The sequence below is a fragment of the Peromyscus leucopus genome, chromosome 8b (assembly GCF_004664715.2).
Source record: "Peromyscus leucopus breed LL Stock chromosome 8b, UCI_PerLeu_2.1, whole genome shotgun sequence".
NCBI classification, from domain to species: domain Eukaryota; kingdom Metazoa; phylum Chordata; class Mammalia; order Rodentia; family Cricetidae; genus Peromyscus; species Peromyscus leucopus.
In genome coordinates this window covers 36,319,345-36,338,251 of record NC_051086.1, presented here as the reverse complement: position 1 = coordinate 36,338,251, position 18,907 = coordinate 36,319,345, and the positions used below count along the sequence as shown (strand labels likewise).

At 38.7% G+C, this 18,907-nt stretch overlaps 1 protein-coding gene across 3 annotated transcripts in view; it reads right to left on the bottom strand.

Moving 5' to 3' along the window:
* The window catches only part of Aff4 (AF4/FMR2 family member 4), a 73,131-nt gene that overhangs the window by 16,298 nt on the left and 37,926 nt on the right, over positions 1–18,907 (bottom strand). For all 3 annotated transcript variants that reach the window (XM_028855687.2, XM_028855686.2, XM_028855688.2), the window contains 8 exons: positions 16,678–16,714; positions 14,309–14,357; positions 10,813–10,867; positions 9,632–9,669; positions 9,100–9,262; positions 7,506–8,423; positions 5,291–5,379; positions 4,003–4,243 (listed from right to left, as the gene is read on the bottom strand). In XM_028855687.2, coding sequence (XP_028711520.1) covers positions 4,003–4,243; positions 5,291–5,379; positions 7,506–8,423; positions 9,100–9,262; positions 9,632–9,669; positions 10,813–10,867; positions 14,309–14,357; positions 16,678–16,714 — 1,590 coding nt within the window. The remainder of the gene's footprint in view (positions 1–4,002; positions 4,244–5,290; positions 5,380–7,505; positions 8,424–9,099; positions 9,263–9,631; positions 9,670–10,812; positions 10,868–14,308; positions 14,358–16,677; positions 16,715–18,907) is intronic.

Below are 18,907 nucleotides of genomic sequence, written 5' to 3'. Positions count from 1 at the left end.
GGTTCCTCTTTCTCTCTTTCTTTTTTCTTTCTTTCTTTCTTTTTCTTTCTTTTTCTTTCTTTCTTTCTTTCTTTCTTTCTTTCTTTCTTTCTTTCTTTCTTTCTTTCTTTCTTTCTTTCTCTCTCTCTCTCTCTCCTCTCTCTCTCTCTCTTTCCTTCCTTCCTCCCTTTCTTTCTTTTCCTTCCTTCCTTCCTTTTTTTTTTTTTTTTGAGACAGGGTTTCTCTGTGTAATAGCCCCAGCTGTCCTGCAACTAGTGCTATAGACCAGGATGGCTTCAAACTCACAGAAATCCTCTGCCTCTGCCTCCCAAGTGCTAGGATTAAAGGTGTGTGCCCCATGGCCCAGCAATCTACTGATTTCTTACACAGAAAAAAACTACACATTTTCATTTCTTTCTTCTCACCACCTTGTAGAATACAGAGTGTGCTATATGTAGTAAATATTGTTTGTTGTTCTCATCGGGGAAAAGAGTAGTATCAAGGAGAGTGAGTAGTCTCTGTAAAGGTAAGTTCAAGCAACTCAGAATTGCATTCCTGCAATCTGAACTTAAAGCCCAGGTCCAACCACTTAAATTTTATTCTGCTTCCCATTAATGTATGCTTTCATGCAAGGGTTGTCTTTGAGGTGAGTGTGTATGGTCTCTCTAGTCTGTCTCTCTCTTCAACTCTTTCTCACCCCAAATGCCTCCAATTCAGTGCCATCTTTGATAAAATGAAGACACATTTCCCCACAGATTAGTAGAATGTATGAACGTTTCTAAAGTAGAAAAACCTGGGGACTGGAGAGATGGCTTAGCAGTTTAGAGAGCTTGTTGCTCTTGCAGAGGCCCTGGGTTTGATGCCACCCAAAACTTCCAGGTGACCACGTGGTACACATTTATACACATAAAATAAATATTGAAAAAAATTTTAAGTAGAAAAAATTGGTAATACATCAACTTATTACTTGTGCTGAAAAATCTGTTTTCAAAAGAACTAGAGAGGGCTGGAGAGATGGCTCAGCCGTTAAAGGCTAGGCTCACAACCAAAAATATAAGAGTTCGGTTCCCAGCACCCACGGCTGTCTCTCCAGCCACCAAAAAAAAAAAAAAAAAAAAAAAAAAAGAACTAGAGAGTATTTCCATTCTACCTATTACAGTTTATGCCAAAGAATAAAAGTCTTGTGATGTGAAAACATGGTCCATTCTTTATGTTAAAGTCTGTGTGCTCCCTGAGCATGCTGCACTGTAACCTGCTCACAGGTTCTTTCATATTTTATACATAGTTCTAAAGTCCTTACATTCAGAATATAGTAATAATAGTAATTATTATTATTATTTGAGATAAGGTTTCACTGTGTAGTCCTGGCTGTCCCAGAACTCATTCTGTAGACCAGACATACAGAGATTCTCTTGCTTCTGCCTTGCCAGTGCTAAGATTAAAGGCATGAGCCTCCATGACTTGACCAAAATTTTATTTTGAAAATTCAACTTTCCTGAAATTTTTTTTTTTGGGGGAGGTTATTTCAACAAACTTTTTATTTATAAAAATCTGTAACTCTGGTTTTTTTATATTGTCTAATTTTTCTTTGGTTGACAGTAATAACATCAAGTAGGTTTTTTTTTTTTTTTTTTAAAAGAGGATCTAACACTAGCATATTTTCTGAATTACAGATATTTCTTCAACAAACATATACATAATTGCCTGAATTATAAACTGTCAAGACTAACATTAACAACTTTAATAACTGTTAAATGTTGTAAAAACATGATATCAAACTAGTAAGGGCCTGTTTTATATTTTGTCAAAAATAATAAAGTAGCCAGGCAGTGGTGGGGCACATCTTTAATCCCAGCACTTGGGAGGAAGAGACAGGTGCATCTCTGCCAGCCTATTCTTCGGAGAGAGTTCCAGGACAGCCAGGTCTGTTACACAGAGAAACCTTGTCTCAAAAAAAAAAAAAAAAAAAAAAAAAAAAAAAAAAAAAAGACACCCCCCCCCCAAAAAAAAAAACAAACAAACAAAAAAAAAAACAGCCGGGCGTTGGTGAAGCACGCCTTTAATCCCAGCACTTGGGAGGCAGGGGAAAGGCGCAAAGCTACACAGAGAAACCCTGTCTCGAAAAAAAAAAAAAAAAAAAAAAACAAAAAAAAAAAACAAAAAACAAAAACAAACAAAAAAACCAAATAAAGTAAAAGGTAAAGGGTAAAGTGATAGTAAACATGTCTATAATCCCATAATTTTGGAGGCTGAGGCAAGATCAACTCCCAGGTCAGCCTGAATTCTATGATGAGACTCTGATCTCATATACAAAATAAAACAAAAACCAATAAATACCAAGTATGATCCAACATATTCAACAAAAGTATTTCCTAATTTCTTAACAAATTAAACACTGGCAAAAACATTAAGACATACAAATTCCTGCTTTCAAGGACAAAGTTACTGAAAGAAGCCTCCTTTATAAAGATAGTGACCTCTACCTATAGACACAAGAAGCCAGATGAATGTGAGCTAAATGAATGCACTTTTCGAAAAAGTACTAATTTAAGAAACTGGTGTGGAAGCTTCAAAATCCTGTATTGAAAAAGATGAGAAATGGATAAAAAGCTGGTAGGCAGGTAAAAACAGGAACAGTGAAGGAGGCAACAGAACAGTCAGTGTCCTTGGGTGCTGGGTGAGCTCCCCAAGTTAACAAAGAAATAGGGTGCTTATTTAGAAAGAAATCCATCTGTACAACTCAGATTGAAAAGCTCATAATTTGATTTAAAATATTTTTTAATAATTAATTTTAGTTTATATGCATTGGTGTCAGATCCCCTGGAACTGGAGTTAAAGACAACTGTAAACTGCCACGTGGATGCTGGGACTGAATGTAGGTCCTCTGAAAGAGCAGCTGGTGCTCTTAACCACTGAGCCATCTCTCCAGCTCTTAAACTTAAAATCTTTAATTAATGCATTTAACAGCCTGTAGCAGTCTAGTTGATTCCCAAATTTTTGTTAACTCAATTAACAACAATCCAGCAGATTATATTTTTAAAAACTTAAATATTTTCTTAATTTTCACTTTAATACTGTAATGTCATGAACTTGCTCTTGACCAGAACAGCTTAGAAAGCATATGAACAACCTGGTCATTTGGGAGATTGGGACAGTTGGATCGGGTTTTTTTCATATCCAAGTTAGGATACATAGTGAGATGCTGTCTTAAGAAAAAAAAAAAAAAATAGGGGCTGGAGAGATGGCTCAGAGGTTAAGAGCACTGCTTGTTCAAAGGTCCTGAGTTCAATTCCCAGCAACCACATGGTGCCTCACAACCACCGATAATGAGATCTGGTGCCCTCTTCTGGCCTGCAGGGATATGTGTAGACAGAACACTGTATCCGTAAGAAATAAATAAATAAATCTTTAAAAAAAAAAATCTTTGAAAAAAAAAAAGATAATATCATAAACAGATTGAAGTCTACGAAAGAACAGCTTTGAAAAACCTTCTTGGACCAAATCTTCATCAGTAAATACCAAGACTATTCAACTATACCATTGCTATGTTAATAAAGACGACCATTTGAAGCCAGGTGAGGTAGCACACACTTTTAGTCCCGCATTCAAAAAGCAGAGGCAAGTGGATTTCTTTGAGTTCCAGGCCAGCTAAGGCTAGCTACATGGTGAGACCCTACCTCAAAAAAAAAACAAAAAAAACAAAAAAAAAAAAAAAAACCCAGATGTGGCGGCACAATCTGCAGCTCTGCCTACTCCTATAGAGGAAAACTGCCCAGAAACTCCAGCCCAGCTAACCTGCACTGCAGCAGCACTGCAGCAGCAGTAGAGAGAGCCTCATCAACAAGATGAAATATGAGAACTAATTCCTGAAAGCTGTCCACACACGCACGTGCACACGCTCACACTCATTTTAAAAACACCTTTTTAAAAAACAAAACAGGCCTCTAACTTTAATGAGACACTTACAACCCTGAAGAAGACATGGCAGGGGGATTTTCAAAGGCTCAAGCCCTAGCACCATACCTTGGCCTCTTTGGAGCTGCTGGAAACCTTCCCTTCAGTCTTCTTCTGTTTTGAAGTGGAGGAACTATTCTTGCTGCTGCCACTATTCTCCTTGTTGTTGGTACTGCTGGATTTTAAGGAAGATGACTGACTGACAGTCCTCTTCCGAGAGCCATGCTCTGGTTTTGCATCTTTGGAAGGAACAGGCCCAGCAGGTGAAGGTAGCAAGTCCTTTTCTTTTGTACTACTCTGCTTAGATGACCTGTCAAACAAAACAAAGGCCCTCATTTCTGCAGAGTGAGATGGGAGTGAAGGATTTTCCCACCTATTTCACCAGCCTTTAGGACAAATTTGCAAAGGCATTCTCCATATGCTTGCAAAACAAAAAGACTGTAAATTCTATAAAGTAGTCATCTGGTTTCTTCCTCCACCTGCCCGATTTACTTATTTTCTCTTTTCTACAATCATGCCCAGGGCCTGAACAACCTGCCACACAATAAATATTCTGTGCTGGCTAGTTTTATGGCAACCTGACACAGGCAAGAATAATTTGAGAGATGGGAACCTCAATGGAGAAAATGCTTCCCTAAGTTTGGACTAGCCCTATAGAGAATTTTCTTAATTAGTGGTTGATATGGGAGGGCCCAGCCCATTGTAATGACGTCTGAGCTGGTGGTTCTGGGTTCCATTAGAAAGTAGCCAGAGCAAGCCATGGAGAGCAAGCAAGCCAGTTAGTAGCACCCCTCCATGGCCTCTGCATCAGTTCCTGTTTCCAGGTTCTTGTCTTGCTTGAGTCCCTGTCCTGACTTCCTTAAGTGATAAAACAGTTGAGGTGATGAAGAAGCATAAGCCAAATAAATTCTTTCCTCCTCAAGTTGTTTTTTGGTTTGGTTTGGTTTTTGGTTTTTCGAGACAGGGTTTCTCTGTGTAGCTTTGCGCCTTTCCTGGATCTCGCTCTGTAGACCAGGCTGGCCACGAACTCACAAAGATCCATCTGTCTCTGCCTCACGAGTGCTGGGATTAAAGGCATGTGCCACCACCGCCCGGCTCAAGTTGTTTTTTGATCATGGTGTTTCATCATAGCAATAGTAACCTAACTAGGATATATTCTTATCTCACTATAAAAAAGAAGAGAGTAAATGTTTCCCATTGCTATTAGCTAAAAGCAAAGCTCCTAATACTTCTGCATGTGCATATATATATATATATATATGACATTTGGTCATTAAAAAGAATACTCTGAAGTATGTCAAAAAGTACCCAACAACAACTAGCCAATACTGGCATGCAACATGATTTGGAGACATACTCTCTGTTGCTGGATGGCTTGTGGCCTGATGAGTTCTTGTCCTCCATTTTGGGTTTTTTGCTCTCACTGGCTCGGTTATCATCATCATTCTGGACAAAAACAGAAACAATAGCATGAGAAGGGTGTCCTATGTTAGATCCACACAGCTTAAACACTATTAACAGATTTCCCTAAAGTCTTAGATGGTATATCTCTTTTATGTCATAATTCTAGAGGCAGACAGATTCACAGAAATGTAATTAAGATTTAACTCACAAACCATAAAATCCACCCTCTAAAAGTATATAATTCTGCCAGGCGGCAGTGTGGCACACAACTTTAATCCCACCATGGGAGGCAGAACCAGGCAGATCTCTGTGAATATGAGCCAGCCTACAGAACGAGATCCAGGACAGGCACCAAAGCTACAGGAGAAACCCCATCTTGAATAAAACAAACAACAACAACAACAACAACAACAAAAAGTATATAATTCTCTGGCATTTAGTTACTCAGAATTATACAGTCATCATCATAAGCAATTTTAGAACATTTTTATCAAAGTCATTTGTGTCAGTAGTCAGTTCACAATTTCTTCTTCTCCAAGGCCCTGATAATCTTTAATCTGCACATTTAGTCTTACTAGACCTCACAAATAAGCGGAATCATATAATGCGGTCTTTGATACCTGGATCCTTTTTTAACATACTCTTTTAATGATTCATATCATTTATGGCTAGATAGTATTGTACTATATAGCTATAATACATTTGATTTATTCATCAGTTAATAACCAATTTTTGACTAATTGATCGTTCAGATATGGCTATGAGCACTATAGTAATAGTTTTGTGTTTATATTTCCATTACTTTCTCGGACATGTACCTATAATTGGTAGATCATAAGGTAACTATATATTCAGCTTTTTTTGAGAAACTGCCAACTGTGTTCCTAAGCAGCTGCATCTCCCAGTTCTACTAGCACTGCATGGAAGTTCCAACTCTACAATTTCATCAGCACATGAACATACTGCTACTTGCTAACAGCTACGCCCTATCATCTCTGAAAAACTTCTTGGCCGAATCACAAGTGGAAAGCCTAACTGCTGTTGATGTTACTTCCATAGGTAAATCTAAGTTTTCCTCTTGCTTCAAGTAGTAAGCAACAGGAATGCAAACAAATATTCTACCTCTACTGTAACAGAAGTCTGCTTGACACCAAAAGATTAAATTCAGAGAAATGAAAACATGAGAAAAAGTCACCTACCAACTGCTTACCAGTGACTGGGTCTCCTCCCAGTATTATCAGCATAGCCTCCAGGAACTGCACCGACACTTTACCAAAATAACATTTCAAAAATCCTAATTCTTGGGGAATGGCTGGAAAGATGTCTCAGTGGTTAAAAGCCACTGGCTGCTTTTGTAGAGGATCTGGGTTCTAAGCACCTACATAGTGGTTCAATCATCTCTAATTCAAGTTCCAGGGGATCTAACACCCTGTTTTGACCTCCTTGGGTACTAGGCACAACATGGTGCACATACATATATAGAGGCTCTATATAAAGCTGATCTTACATACTATGCTTTGTCTTTCAGTTTGAGGGATGAGAGTGGGCTATGTGCCAACAACTTTCTTTCTATGTTGGACTGCATCCAGAGCTTCACACATGCTTAGCAAGAGCAAGGCTCTGTCACTGAGCCGTAGGGAATGTTCTCAGTTCTGACCTTTGTTAATGGAAAAAAGCTAGGTGCAAGGTGTATATACATTCTCAAGGATGTACATGTCACAAGATTAGTGAGTCAGTTTAACCCACATTACTCACAGTGACTAATGTAAAGGCAAAACAGCAAGTACTTGGGGATAGAGAGGTTGGTCAGCAGTTAAGGGCATTTGCTACTCTTCTAGCAGGACCAAAGTTTGGATCCTAGTAACCATCAATGTCAGGCAGCTCACAACTAGCTATAACTGGCTCCAGGGAATTTGACACCCTCTATTGGCCTCCAAAGGAACATACACAAGCATGAGTATATATACACACACACAGAAACAGACAGAAGACAGATAGACAGACAGACAGATACACACACACACAGCATATACTCACAGACACACATAAATAAAAATTTTTAAAAAATAGCTAGTGTTTTAATATCAAGATGTTTAAAGACATGGAAAGTGGGAACAAAATTATTAAAAAAAAAAAAAAAAAAAAAAGAACCACAACCCCTTACATACCTTGTGTTTCCTCTTGCCTTTGTTGGAAGCCTTTTCTGAGGTTTGCTTCTGTGCCTCTCTCCCGTGTTTTTCTGGCACATTTTTCTTTTCCCCCTTGGGTGGTTCTGTTTCTTTGTAAGGCTTTCCTGGTATTCTAGTCAAGAGATTCAGGTCAATCTTCACAATAAGTGGATACCTGTCATCGGGCTCACTGAGTGGGGAAAGGAGCTCCTTCTCTTCCATAGGAGAGAACATTCGTTGCCGAAAAAAGCTATCTTCTTCCTCCACGGAGGAGGGCTTGACAGGAGTCCTATTGCTTTCGGGGTACTTGGGAGTCTGTGAGGAAGGAGGGGGGCTCTCACTCTCATCTGAATCTGAGGACGAGGTATCTGTGTCTATGATTTCCCTAGATTTCTGGGAGGATTTACTTGATGACTTGTATTTCTTTTTCTCTGCTATAGGTCGAGGAGAGGATTTCGATTCCTTTTTGATGTTGGGTTTCCTCGAGCCCTTGGTGGCGGCTTTGTGCCGGCTGGAGGGCATGCTGGTGGCCATGTCTACAGGGGTTTCACTTTCTATCTTCAGGCCTCCGCGGGGCTCTTCAGCAGCTGACTTCTCAGCCTTTTTGGGTTGCTTTTTGCCGACAGTTCTCCTCTGTGTGGTGCTGTCACTCTGTGCAGGAGACTTTTGCCTCCCGCGTCCACTTTCTGATCCCTTTTGGATGGTTTTAGAGTCTCGTCCTGGAGTAGCAGAACTTGTTTCTTTTGGTCCTCCAGGATCAGTGTAGTTATTCCCAGCACCCTGTTCTCGGCCTTCTTTTTTGTAGGCTTGAGATGATGGGACATTACTGTCTACAGAAGAAGCTGGGGACACTTTATGTGGGTTCACTTTGTTCAACCAATTATCAAGTTGCCACTTGTTTGTTGGTGGTGGTTCAGGCTGGAAAAAAAAAACAACAGAGAAATATATAAATGTAGTTTTTTTCCCCCAATATTGAAGTCCCGCCCCCCTTTATAAAGTCAAGTAAGAGGATGTAACAAGCATTTGTTTGCCCAGTTTCTGCCAGGATTAAAGCACAGGTAAAATACGATTACCTTTAATCACTTGGCCTCCTGAGTGCTAGATTACAGGTAGAGCTACCATGAACAGCTTATTACAAATGGCCTTTAAATAACCAATATTACAGTAAGAAGTTCAATTTGAAAGGCAGTATTGCAAATGATTTAATTCTAGAAAGTAAAAATGATGTTGGTACCAGGAGAGACTTTCAGTTGCACCTTATCAATCTACAAAACAATTATACAAGGTGAGACTCACTTTATTCACAGTAACTACATAACATAAATTCCCTGTTAAGAAGCAAAAGTAAGGACTAAATCCTAATTTTTTTAAAAGTTGTTTTTTTTGGGGGGAGGGGGCTGAGGACCGAATCCAGGGCCAGTGCTCTACCACTGAGCTACATCCCCAACCCCAAGTTTTTTTAAATAAGAAGAAAACCAAACTGGTTTAGGTTTTCTGTAAGATAGCTACATGGTTCCACTGCCTTGATCAGACTCTGCGGTGACGGGCTGGGTGGATCTCGTGACAAAGCTTACGGAAGCAGCCCCCCCCTCACCTCAGGAGATGCGTCCTGGGAAGGCTCATTGGCCTCGCTGTCACTGGAGCTGCTCTCGCTCTCCGAGTCGGAGCCAGAGCTGCTTTCAGATCCACTGTGGCTGCTCGAGTCATCCCTGGAGTTCTCTGCTCCCTCACTGGTATGATGTGAAGGCTCAGAGTTACTGAAGGAGAGAAAATAGAAATGATAAAAGTTTCCTTTACAATGGCAACAAAAACTCACCCAAACCTGACAACCAACCTGAGTAACAAAGTGTGCCCACACCGTTACATTTAAAAGAACCCAAAACTTCTACAAACAGACATCCCCCAAAAGTTTCTTATATATCACTCACCTAATAATACTCACTTTTAACATACATTAAAATTCACCCAGTCTGAGTACATAGTTTAATAAATTTTAGTTAATTAATAGAACTACAATCACCATCATAGCCGACATTATTTATAAGGCCACTTATGATACCACCACAATGTTAAATCAAACCAATCTCAGCCATAAAAACAAGACCACAAAATAAAAAAATCTCTACCTTCCTGGTGTACTCCTTGGCATTGTCTTATCACAATCCTAAAAGTAAAGCATGAGAAATATGTGAAATGACAAATAATATGAATGTCTGAACTCAAAAAACAAAAGCTGGCTTCTCTAAACAATAATGAATTAATGTTTACTTAATAGAGTGATTAAAAAAAACAAAACCTAGGCCAGGCGGTGGTGGCAAACGGCTTTAATCCCAGCACTCGGGAGGCAGAGGCAGGTGGATCTCTGTGAGTTCGAAGCCAGCCTGGGCTACCAAGTGAGTCCCAGGAAAGGCGCAAAGCTACACAGAGAAACCCTGTCTCGAAAAACAAAACAACAAACAAAAAAAAAAAAAAAAAAAAAAAAAAAAAAAAAAAAAAAAAAAAAACCTAGTCTATCACAGCACTCAAAAGGTGGAATCAGCAGGATCATGAGACTGAGGCCAGCCTGGGCCACTTGATGAAACACTGCCTCAAAACAAAAGCAATAACCAAAGCATCACAGCAGTAACAAACCAGGGTCCTGGGTTTACTTAAAGAAGTAGTGCTTGCCGGCTGGGCGTTGGTGGCGCACGCCTTTAATCCCAGCACTCGGGAGGCAGAGCCAGGAGGATCTCTGTGAGTTCGAGGCCAGCCTGGGCTACCAAGTGAGCTCCAGGAAAGGCGCAAAGCTGCACAGAGAAACCCTGTCTCGAAAAACCAAAAAAAAAAAAAAAGAAAAAAAAAGAAAGAAGTAGTGCTTGCCTACCTCAGTCTCCAGTAGTACTCTACTACAAAAAAAAATTCTCTAGGATAAGACTTAAAAAGTTGGGGGGTTGGAGAGATGGCTCACCATTAAGAGCACTGCCTGCAAGTACTCTTGCAGAAGATCCCAGAACCTACATGGTGCTCACAACCATCTGTAACTCCAGTTCCAAGGGACCCATTTGTATTAAAAAAAAAAATCATTTTTTAAAAACTTTTGAAAATATTTCTTGTAAGTAACCTCCTGCTTCAAAAGTATGTTCTGGTCCATAATAAATGTTAAGGAAAAGTCAATTAAAAAAACAAAAAGGGAAGCTTAACGACATTACAGAAGACTACAAACATCCAGTATAAGAAAACTTACAGGAAAATGTACTGATCTTAAAAACTACGACATAATCAAACAGTAAGTATAAAGGACTGACAAGAGACTGTATAGTAGACACACCTGTTCCCCATCACTGTCTTCACTGCTGCTTAGTTTTAAGTCATCTTTTAACATACTAGAGGGAAAAGGCAGAAAGGAGCATTAATCACAGCAGGCCAGAGTACTAAATATTTACCATAATTCTAGGACTAATCATTGTGTTAGCCAAAAATTTAATTGAAATACACATGCACACACTGTCTTTATCCTGTTTAGATTTGCTCACATTCTAGTAAAAAATTTAAGCCAGGTGGTGGTGGTGCATGCCTTTAATCCCAGCACTTGGGAGGCAGAGGCAGGTGGATCTCTGTGAGTTCGAGGCCCGCCAGTCTGGTTTACAAAGTAAGTTCCAGGACAGCTAGGACAGTTACACAGAGAAACTCTGTTTTGAAAAACCAAAAAAAATTTTTAAAAAAGGAAGAAATTATCCATTTTTATAACCTAAACTTTCCATGCATTAAAATTTTTTTTTTTTTTTTTTTAAATTTAAGCCAGGTGATGGTGTACATGCCTTCAATCTCAGCACTCCGGAGGCAGAGGCAGGTGGATCTCTGAGTTCAAGGCCAACCTGGCCTACAGAAAGAATTCCAGAATAGCCAGGGCTACACAGAGAAACTTTGTTTCAAAAAACAAAAACAAAAATTAAAGAAAGCAAAATGTAGCATTCTGCAAAGAGAGCAGTGGGCACGGTAGGAACAAAGCTGCTGCCTCCACTAGTAACATGCTCATTTCCTTTTCTAGTTCAACTCTCACATGCACTCCTGTTACAACAAACTTGTCTCTCATTGGACACAGGCAGGAATACTAACACAGTTACTAAAGCGTGATCTACCCTCTCATTGGACACACACATGAATACTAACACAGTTACTAAAGCGTGATCTACCCTCTCATTGGACACAGGCAGGAATACTAACACAGTTACTAAAGCGTGATCTACCCTCTCACTGGACACAGGCATGGATACTAACACAGTTACTAAAGCGTGATCTACCAGATATGAGTCCTAAGGAGAAGCAAGAGAGAATGGAACCATCAAGCAATTCCTCCCTTGTCTCCAACGGTCCATGAAGACAAAGAGCTGAGTGGCTGCTGGCAACTGGCTAACTGCAAAAGTTCTGGTTCACAATGCCTTGCCATGAAGACAAGTGACACCAGCACTAGAGTTTGGGGTAAGAAATGGCTGTGTATGAATTTTTAAATCCAAGTTCTAAATCTTCCTTCACCGAAATTCAAATTGAATTAAAAATATATAAATACAATAAGCTGACAATTTCTACAAATTTTTTAAGTAAAATCAAAGATTTAAGTTTTCCTTAAGTCCAAAATCATTAGATTTACATAAAATGTGAGTAACACGAAACATTCTGTGGTTTTGGTTTTTTTTTTTCATGAAGGAAAAATTAACATAAAGTTTGAGAGATCTGTATCTAGAAAATATTTACTTCCTCATTACCTTTCTTTTTAAAGTGTTGTGAGTCTCCAATCAGTAGGAAGAAGTCTTCTTTCACAGCAGTAACTACTTGTACTCTCCCCTCAAAGCCTAATCTGCATTTCTAAATCTGACCCCCAAATTCAAAATACAAACACACACACACACACACACACACACACACACACACACACACAATCACCTGAAATAAGTAACCAGATGACTATGTAATATGAGAAGTGGTTTAAAATTAGTTCAGTAAATGGAATTTTTAAAAAGTTTTCTTTGAACAAGGGCTTAGCATATCTCTATGACTGATCCAGTAAGGAAAATGGACTTCCTCTGAATTCTCTCAGCCCTTATGATTTAATAATGGCAGCTCAATGAACCTGTTTACATATGTAAGTATGTCAAAGCCTTTACGACACCTCTCTAGGTCCAGCATGTTTTTGTTTCCTCAGCAACCAAAGTGGTATGCCCATATGGAGCAGACAAGCATTATTAGTTTTTGGCATAAAGATATGATAACAAAGACATAATGAGTTTCTCAGCAGTGTATGGAAGTTGTTTTTGTTCATGTAGTTCCTTCTCAGTCCTCCTTTTGTTACATGAAGAAGCTATTAGGCTGAGGTTAGTGCTGTGGTCTGTGGCTGTGGTACAGGAAGCCACATAATTGCTGTTTCTTTGGAACTTTGTTCTAATCACTGATTTAAATGGTTAATCTCAGGATTCAGGTGCTCACACTCTAGATGTAATTTATTATCACCTAATACACCTACCCCTACTGTGATACATACTTCTGATTCTACCTACAAAATATAATAAAAATATGAAAACTTCAAAATAATAGAAATGATGCTGCATTCGGTGGCTAAATGGGAGGTTTACTAAGAAGAATCCCATCTTTAACATAATTTTTTTTTTTATTAAATGTGCAGTGCTGGTGCATGCCTTTAATCCAGCACTCATGAAGCAGAGGCAGGAAGATCTCTATGAGTTCAAGGCAGCCTAGTCTATAGAGTGAGTTTCAGGACAGCTAGGAATATACAGAGAAACCCTGTCTCAAAAAACAGGACACGGACACACACTCACACACAAACTATGAACTCAGAATAGAGGTGGGCAAACCACGGCCTGTATGGCAAACTTAGGCCACTACTGTTTTTTCCTTTCCTTTTGTTTGTTGAGATGCGTATTGTTTTTGTTGTTTTGAAGAAAGGTATTACTACATATAGCCTAGATTGGTCAAACTTGCTTTTGTAGTCCTGGCTGGCTTTAAACTCATGGCAATCCTCCTGACTCAGTCTTTGGGAATGCTGGGATTATAGACAAGTATTTCCATAACCAGTTTTCCACTACTGTCTTGTAAATAAATTTTTATTGGACTGGAGATATTGCTCAGTAGTATGGTACTTGCCTAGCATGTGAAACAACCTCGATCTCTATTACCACAAAAAAGAGAAAACCCAGGTATAATGACACTTGCCTAGATATAATCTGAATACTTGAGAAGTAGAGGCAAGAGGATTAAGTTCATGTCATCCTTGAATACATATGGTAAGTTTGAGGACAGCCTAGACACCATGAGACTTGGTATCAAAAAACAAAAACAACAAAATTAGTATTATTAGATGGAACACAGCCATGTCTGTGGTCTGTACAGCTTTTATACTGTAATGACAAAACTGAGTACTTAGGACATAAAATCTATAATATGCTCTCTGGCCCTTTACAGATAAAGTTAGCTTATGTATGTCATAAAACATTAGTGTTTCTAGATGGGGATGTATGTAGTTCAATGCACAAGGCTTCTGGTTTCACAGTGAAAACAAAACAGTTCAGTGAAATGGCTCAGAGGGTAAAGGGCTTACTACTATGCCCAACAACCTGAACTTAAGCCGAGACCAGAGAATGACTCCCACAAGTTGACCTCTGACTTCCATGTGCATACATATACACATACAAAATAAATGGTTAATTTAAATTTTTAAAAAACAAAAGAGTAATATTTCTAGCATTTAAAATATCCATCTATTACAGATAACTTCTAGGGAAAAAAAGAAACCCATTAAACAATAAACTTACGATTTTGACTGGTGCCCATTTGATGTTTTAGCAGAAGCATTGAATCTTTCTAAAACAAAAAGATAGAGAAGTGAGCAACTGTAATTGGTTATTTAGATTATAAAATGTCTATACAAAATGTGTATCTTCAAAAATATAAATCAAAATAAATACATTACACATAGTGGACAGGAGACACAGGCATTCTCATAAGCAATGATCTTCCACAGCCATTTTAGAAGGTAATATGCTCACATTATCTTATCAATACTGTAACTATCCTGCTACTGATCTAGTTCAATGAAAGGAATCTACCCAGTATCTGGAGGAATGCTCACACATACATAGAAACATGATATTAATAATAATATGGCTTTACTGATATTTTTTTAAAGACAGGGTCTCACTACACAGCCTAGGCTGGCCCAAATTCATAATGCAGAGCCTGGACCGGCCTTGAACTTGCAATCTTTCTGTCTCAGCTCCCCTAAAGTCAGGGTTCTAAGTGTGTGTCACCACATCCAGCATTATAATAGCACAGCTTTAACAACAAAAGCTAGGAAATAAAATACATGTCCATTAGTAGAAGGCTAATTAAATAACTGTAATTATTTCATGTAACATGGTTTAATGTTACAAGAGAAAAACTAGAATTCATACTGATAAACATTTAAAATAAATTTAGTATTGGGGTAAAGATGGTGCAGAAATTATGGGAATGCCCAACTAATGACTAGCACAGCTGGAGACCCATACCCTGAGGAGTTCATTCCTGAGGGCCAGGAGCCCCCCCCCAAAAAAATAAATAAAAATAAATCCAGTGAAAAATACTATTAAAATCAATTAAAAAAAGATGACGAGGCCAGCCTGGGCTACCAAGTGAGTCCCAGGAAAGGCACAAAGCTACACAGAGAAATCCTGTCTCGAAAACCAAAAGGAAAAAAAAAAAAAAAAAAAGATGAAGTTTATGATCCCATTTGCCATAATTAAACACTGGGGAAGTAAATGAAGGTGGAGCAAAAATAAGGAGGAGATAGTTTTAAGAGAATATCAGAAACTTTTGGTTTATAGCTAGCTATTTTTGATGTATCAATATGTCACAGGTGGGTGTGGTGATGAATGCCTTTAATCTTAGCAGTCCAGAGATAAGAGGCAGAAGGGTCTCTGAGTACCAGGACAGCCAAGGCTACACAGTGAAATCCTGCTTCAAAAACCACCGTCCCTTTTACCCAGAACTACAGCTGTAAGGTAGAACTAAATAGACATACAGATTTCAAGTTTGACTGCTATAAGTTGTCTTGTGACCTCCACATGTATACTGTCGCATTCCAATGCCTTCTACACACATGATAAATATATAAACAGAGGAGATTTTTTTTTTTTTTTCTGAGACAGGGTTTCTTTGTGAACCAGCTCTGGCTGTCCTGGAACTCACTCTGTAGACAAACAGATAAATTCTTGTTTTATCTCTTGCATTAAAATCTCACACACAGACACACAGACACACAGACACACACACACACAGACACACACACACACACACACACACACACACACACACAACCAACTAGCAAAAGGTAAAAAAAAAATCTTATTTGTATCTTTCAGAATACTCTTAGGCCAGCATAAATCTATCTAATGGACTGTTGTTCACAGAATTCCTTTTCCGTACCGGAGTACATGGCACCACTCAAACACCTGCCCTGACCTTGACCTCAGCACTATCAATCTGCACGTTTCTTGGTTCCACATATATTCTCTACAGCCATCTTCCACAAGAGTTCTGAGAAGTGAAGAATGGAGGTGAACTTGAGGCTGCAGAGGACACCAGGCTTCCTATCCAGATCAGAATGCATAAAGAGCCTGTGGTAGTGCTAACATAACCATTTCTGCCTTCGGTTTTATCACCACAAAACCAGTACCATGAAGGAAGTGGAAAGACTGAAAGGCTCTTGACTTTGTGAGGTGTCCACCAAACTGACTTTATGAAATTTCAACTATTAGTTCAGATAAGTAAGTTTATTTTGATTTTTTGTTTGTTTTTTGAGATAGGGTCTCTCTCTACATAGGCCTGGCTAGCCTGAAGTTCACTCTGTAAATCAGGTTGGCTTTAAACTCACAGAGATCCTCCTGCTTCTGCCTCCTAAGTACAGGGAGGGACTAAAGGCATGTGCCACCATGCCCAGCTTATTTTGATTTTTAATGACTTATAGTTTTTGAGTTTTCTTAAGACTAAGCTTACCTTGTTATTTTTTTTTAATCAGATCATAAAATCAGAGTGAGAAATATAAAAAAAATTAAACATACTATAAGGCATGGCTATATTTAAAAAAAAAAAAAGGCCCAATAAATAGGCTAATTTGAAAACCAGCAAGAAAACAAATACTTACTTTGTTCCCCAGGGCCAAAGTTAGACTGCTGAGACTCCTAAGAGAAAGGAACATAAAATTATACAAAATAATGGCACCAGAGAAAGATCCATTAGTTGAGAAAAGCTCCAAGTGATAAAAATGCTTCAACATATATGAAAGAGAAAATACTGAAAGAATGGAATGGCTGCATCTAAACAAAAGACTTTACCAGAGCTTACAGAAATGATACAAAGTTACTCAAGAGTCTCCATTTCTTTTCAGCACACCTATAATACTCATAATCTAATTCAGAGACCTACAGAGTTCAAATAATTTCAAGATTCTTGGTCTTGGGGCTAGAAAGATGTCTCAGTGTTAAGAGCAAGCTCTTGCTGAGGATCTGAGTTCAGTTCTTGGCACCCATCCATAATGAGGGATCACAACCCTCTGTAACTTCAGTTCTAAGGGACATGACATCTCATAGTCTTCTTGGGCACCTGAGGCTACTTGCATATACTACACACACATACTTTTAAGCAAAAATAAATTTTTTATTCTTGGTCCTGAGAAAATGCTTGGACTACAGGTGGGAATAAGTAGTAGACAGCACTCATTTACTATACTCCAGGTCCTGGGTTCAATCCCCAGTATCCAAAAGAGGAAAGAAAAGGCTTAATTTGAAAAAAGAGCTAGGGATTTAGCTCAGTTGATAGAGTACTTGTCTAGAATACGTGAACCCTGGGTTAAATCCTTCAAACCCCATAAACCAAGTACTGTGGCTCATAACTTTAATGCCAGTACTTGGAGGTAGAGGTTAGAACACTGGAAATTGAAGGGCATCCTCAGTTATATAATGAGTTCAAGGATAACCTGTGCTACATGAGAGCCTGTCTTAAAAAAAAAAAAAAGCATACTAGATAAAAAATAGCTGTGTAATCTACAATACATTAAAAATCTACTACTTCTCTATTAAAATATAAAGCCTCCACAAGGGTGTCCCATGCCACTCTACTCCCTTCCCACCTTCTGTCCCTAGTATCTTACAAGACCATTAGCATTGTGAAGAAAACACTGTCACATACGTCTTTTTATTATTGGTTTGTTTGCTGTTCTTTTCAAATAGGGCCTCACTATGTAGCTCTGGCTGATCTGAAATTCTATGTAGACCAGGCTACCCTCAAATTCAGAGGTCTTCCTTCTTCTGCCTCCCCAACATCCAGCACATACTTTTTTAAAGCTCTACAATAGTATAGAACATGGCATTAGAGAAGATTTAGCAAACCAGAAACATAACTTTCCAAATAACTTCATGTAGAAAGTGTATTTTTCCAGGTTAAGTCTGCACTATAAGATATAATGTCAAATTATACACAGACTCATATAAAGTCTACTTAAAAATAAGCATAATCTTCCTTCAAATTTCTGGGAAAAAAAGCAACCCAAATAATAAGAAAGCTAAAATATACTGGTCTACAGAGCAAGTTCCAGGACAGGCTCCAAAGCTACATAGCAAAACCCTGTGTCTAAAAAAATCAAATAAAAACAAAACAAAACTTTTTAGCTGCTGTTAAAAAGAAGTCAACTAATTTTCAAAGAGGGTGTCAAGATCACTCAATGAAGAAATAACCTTTTCAACAAATTGTGTCAGGACAACCAAAGAGCCACAGCCACAGGAATGAAGTTAATGTGAAGACTAAAGAAAACAGTGCCAAATCCTAATGACTTTGTATTCAGCAGAGAATTCTTATTGTAACAAATTAGATACACACAAAAACAGATCAACTGAATTTCAGAGGCAGAGGCCGGCCTGGTTTATGGAATGAGTTCCAAGACAACCAGGACAATTACACAGAGAAACCTTGACTCAAAAAACCAACCAACCGGGGCTGGAGAGATGGCTCAGAGGTTAAGAGCACCGACTGCTCTTCCAGAGGTCCTGAGTTCAATTTCCAGCAACCACATGATGGCTCACAACCATCTGTAATGAGATCTGGCGCCCTCTTCTGTATACATAATAAATAAATAAATCTTTAAAAAAAAAAAAAAAAAAAAACCAACCAACCAACCAAACAAGCAAACAAAAAATTCAGTCTCTGTAGCAGTATGAATGTACTTGCCCCATAAGCTCATAGGGAGTGGCACTATTAAAGGTGTGGCTTATTTGAGTGGGTGTGGCCTTGTTGGAGGAAGTGTGTCACTGTGGGGGTGGGCTTTGAGGTTTCCTATGCTCAAGATACCACCCAGTGTCTCAGTCGACTTCATGTTGCCT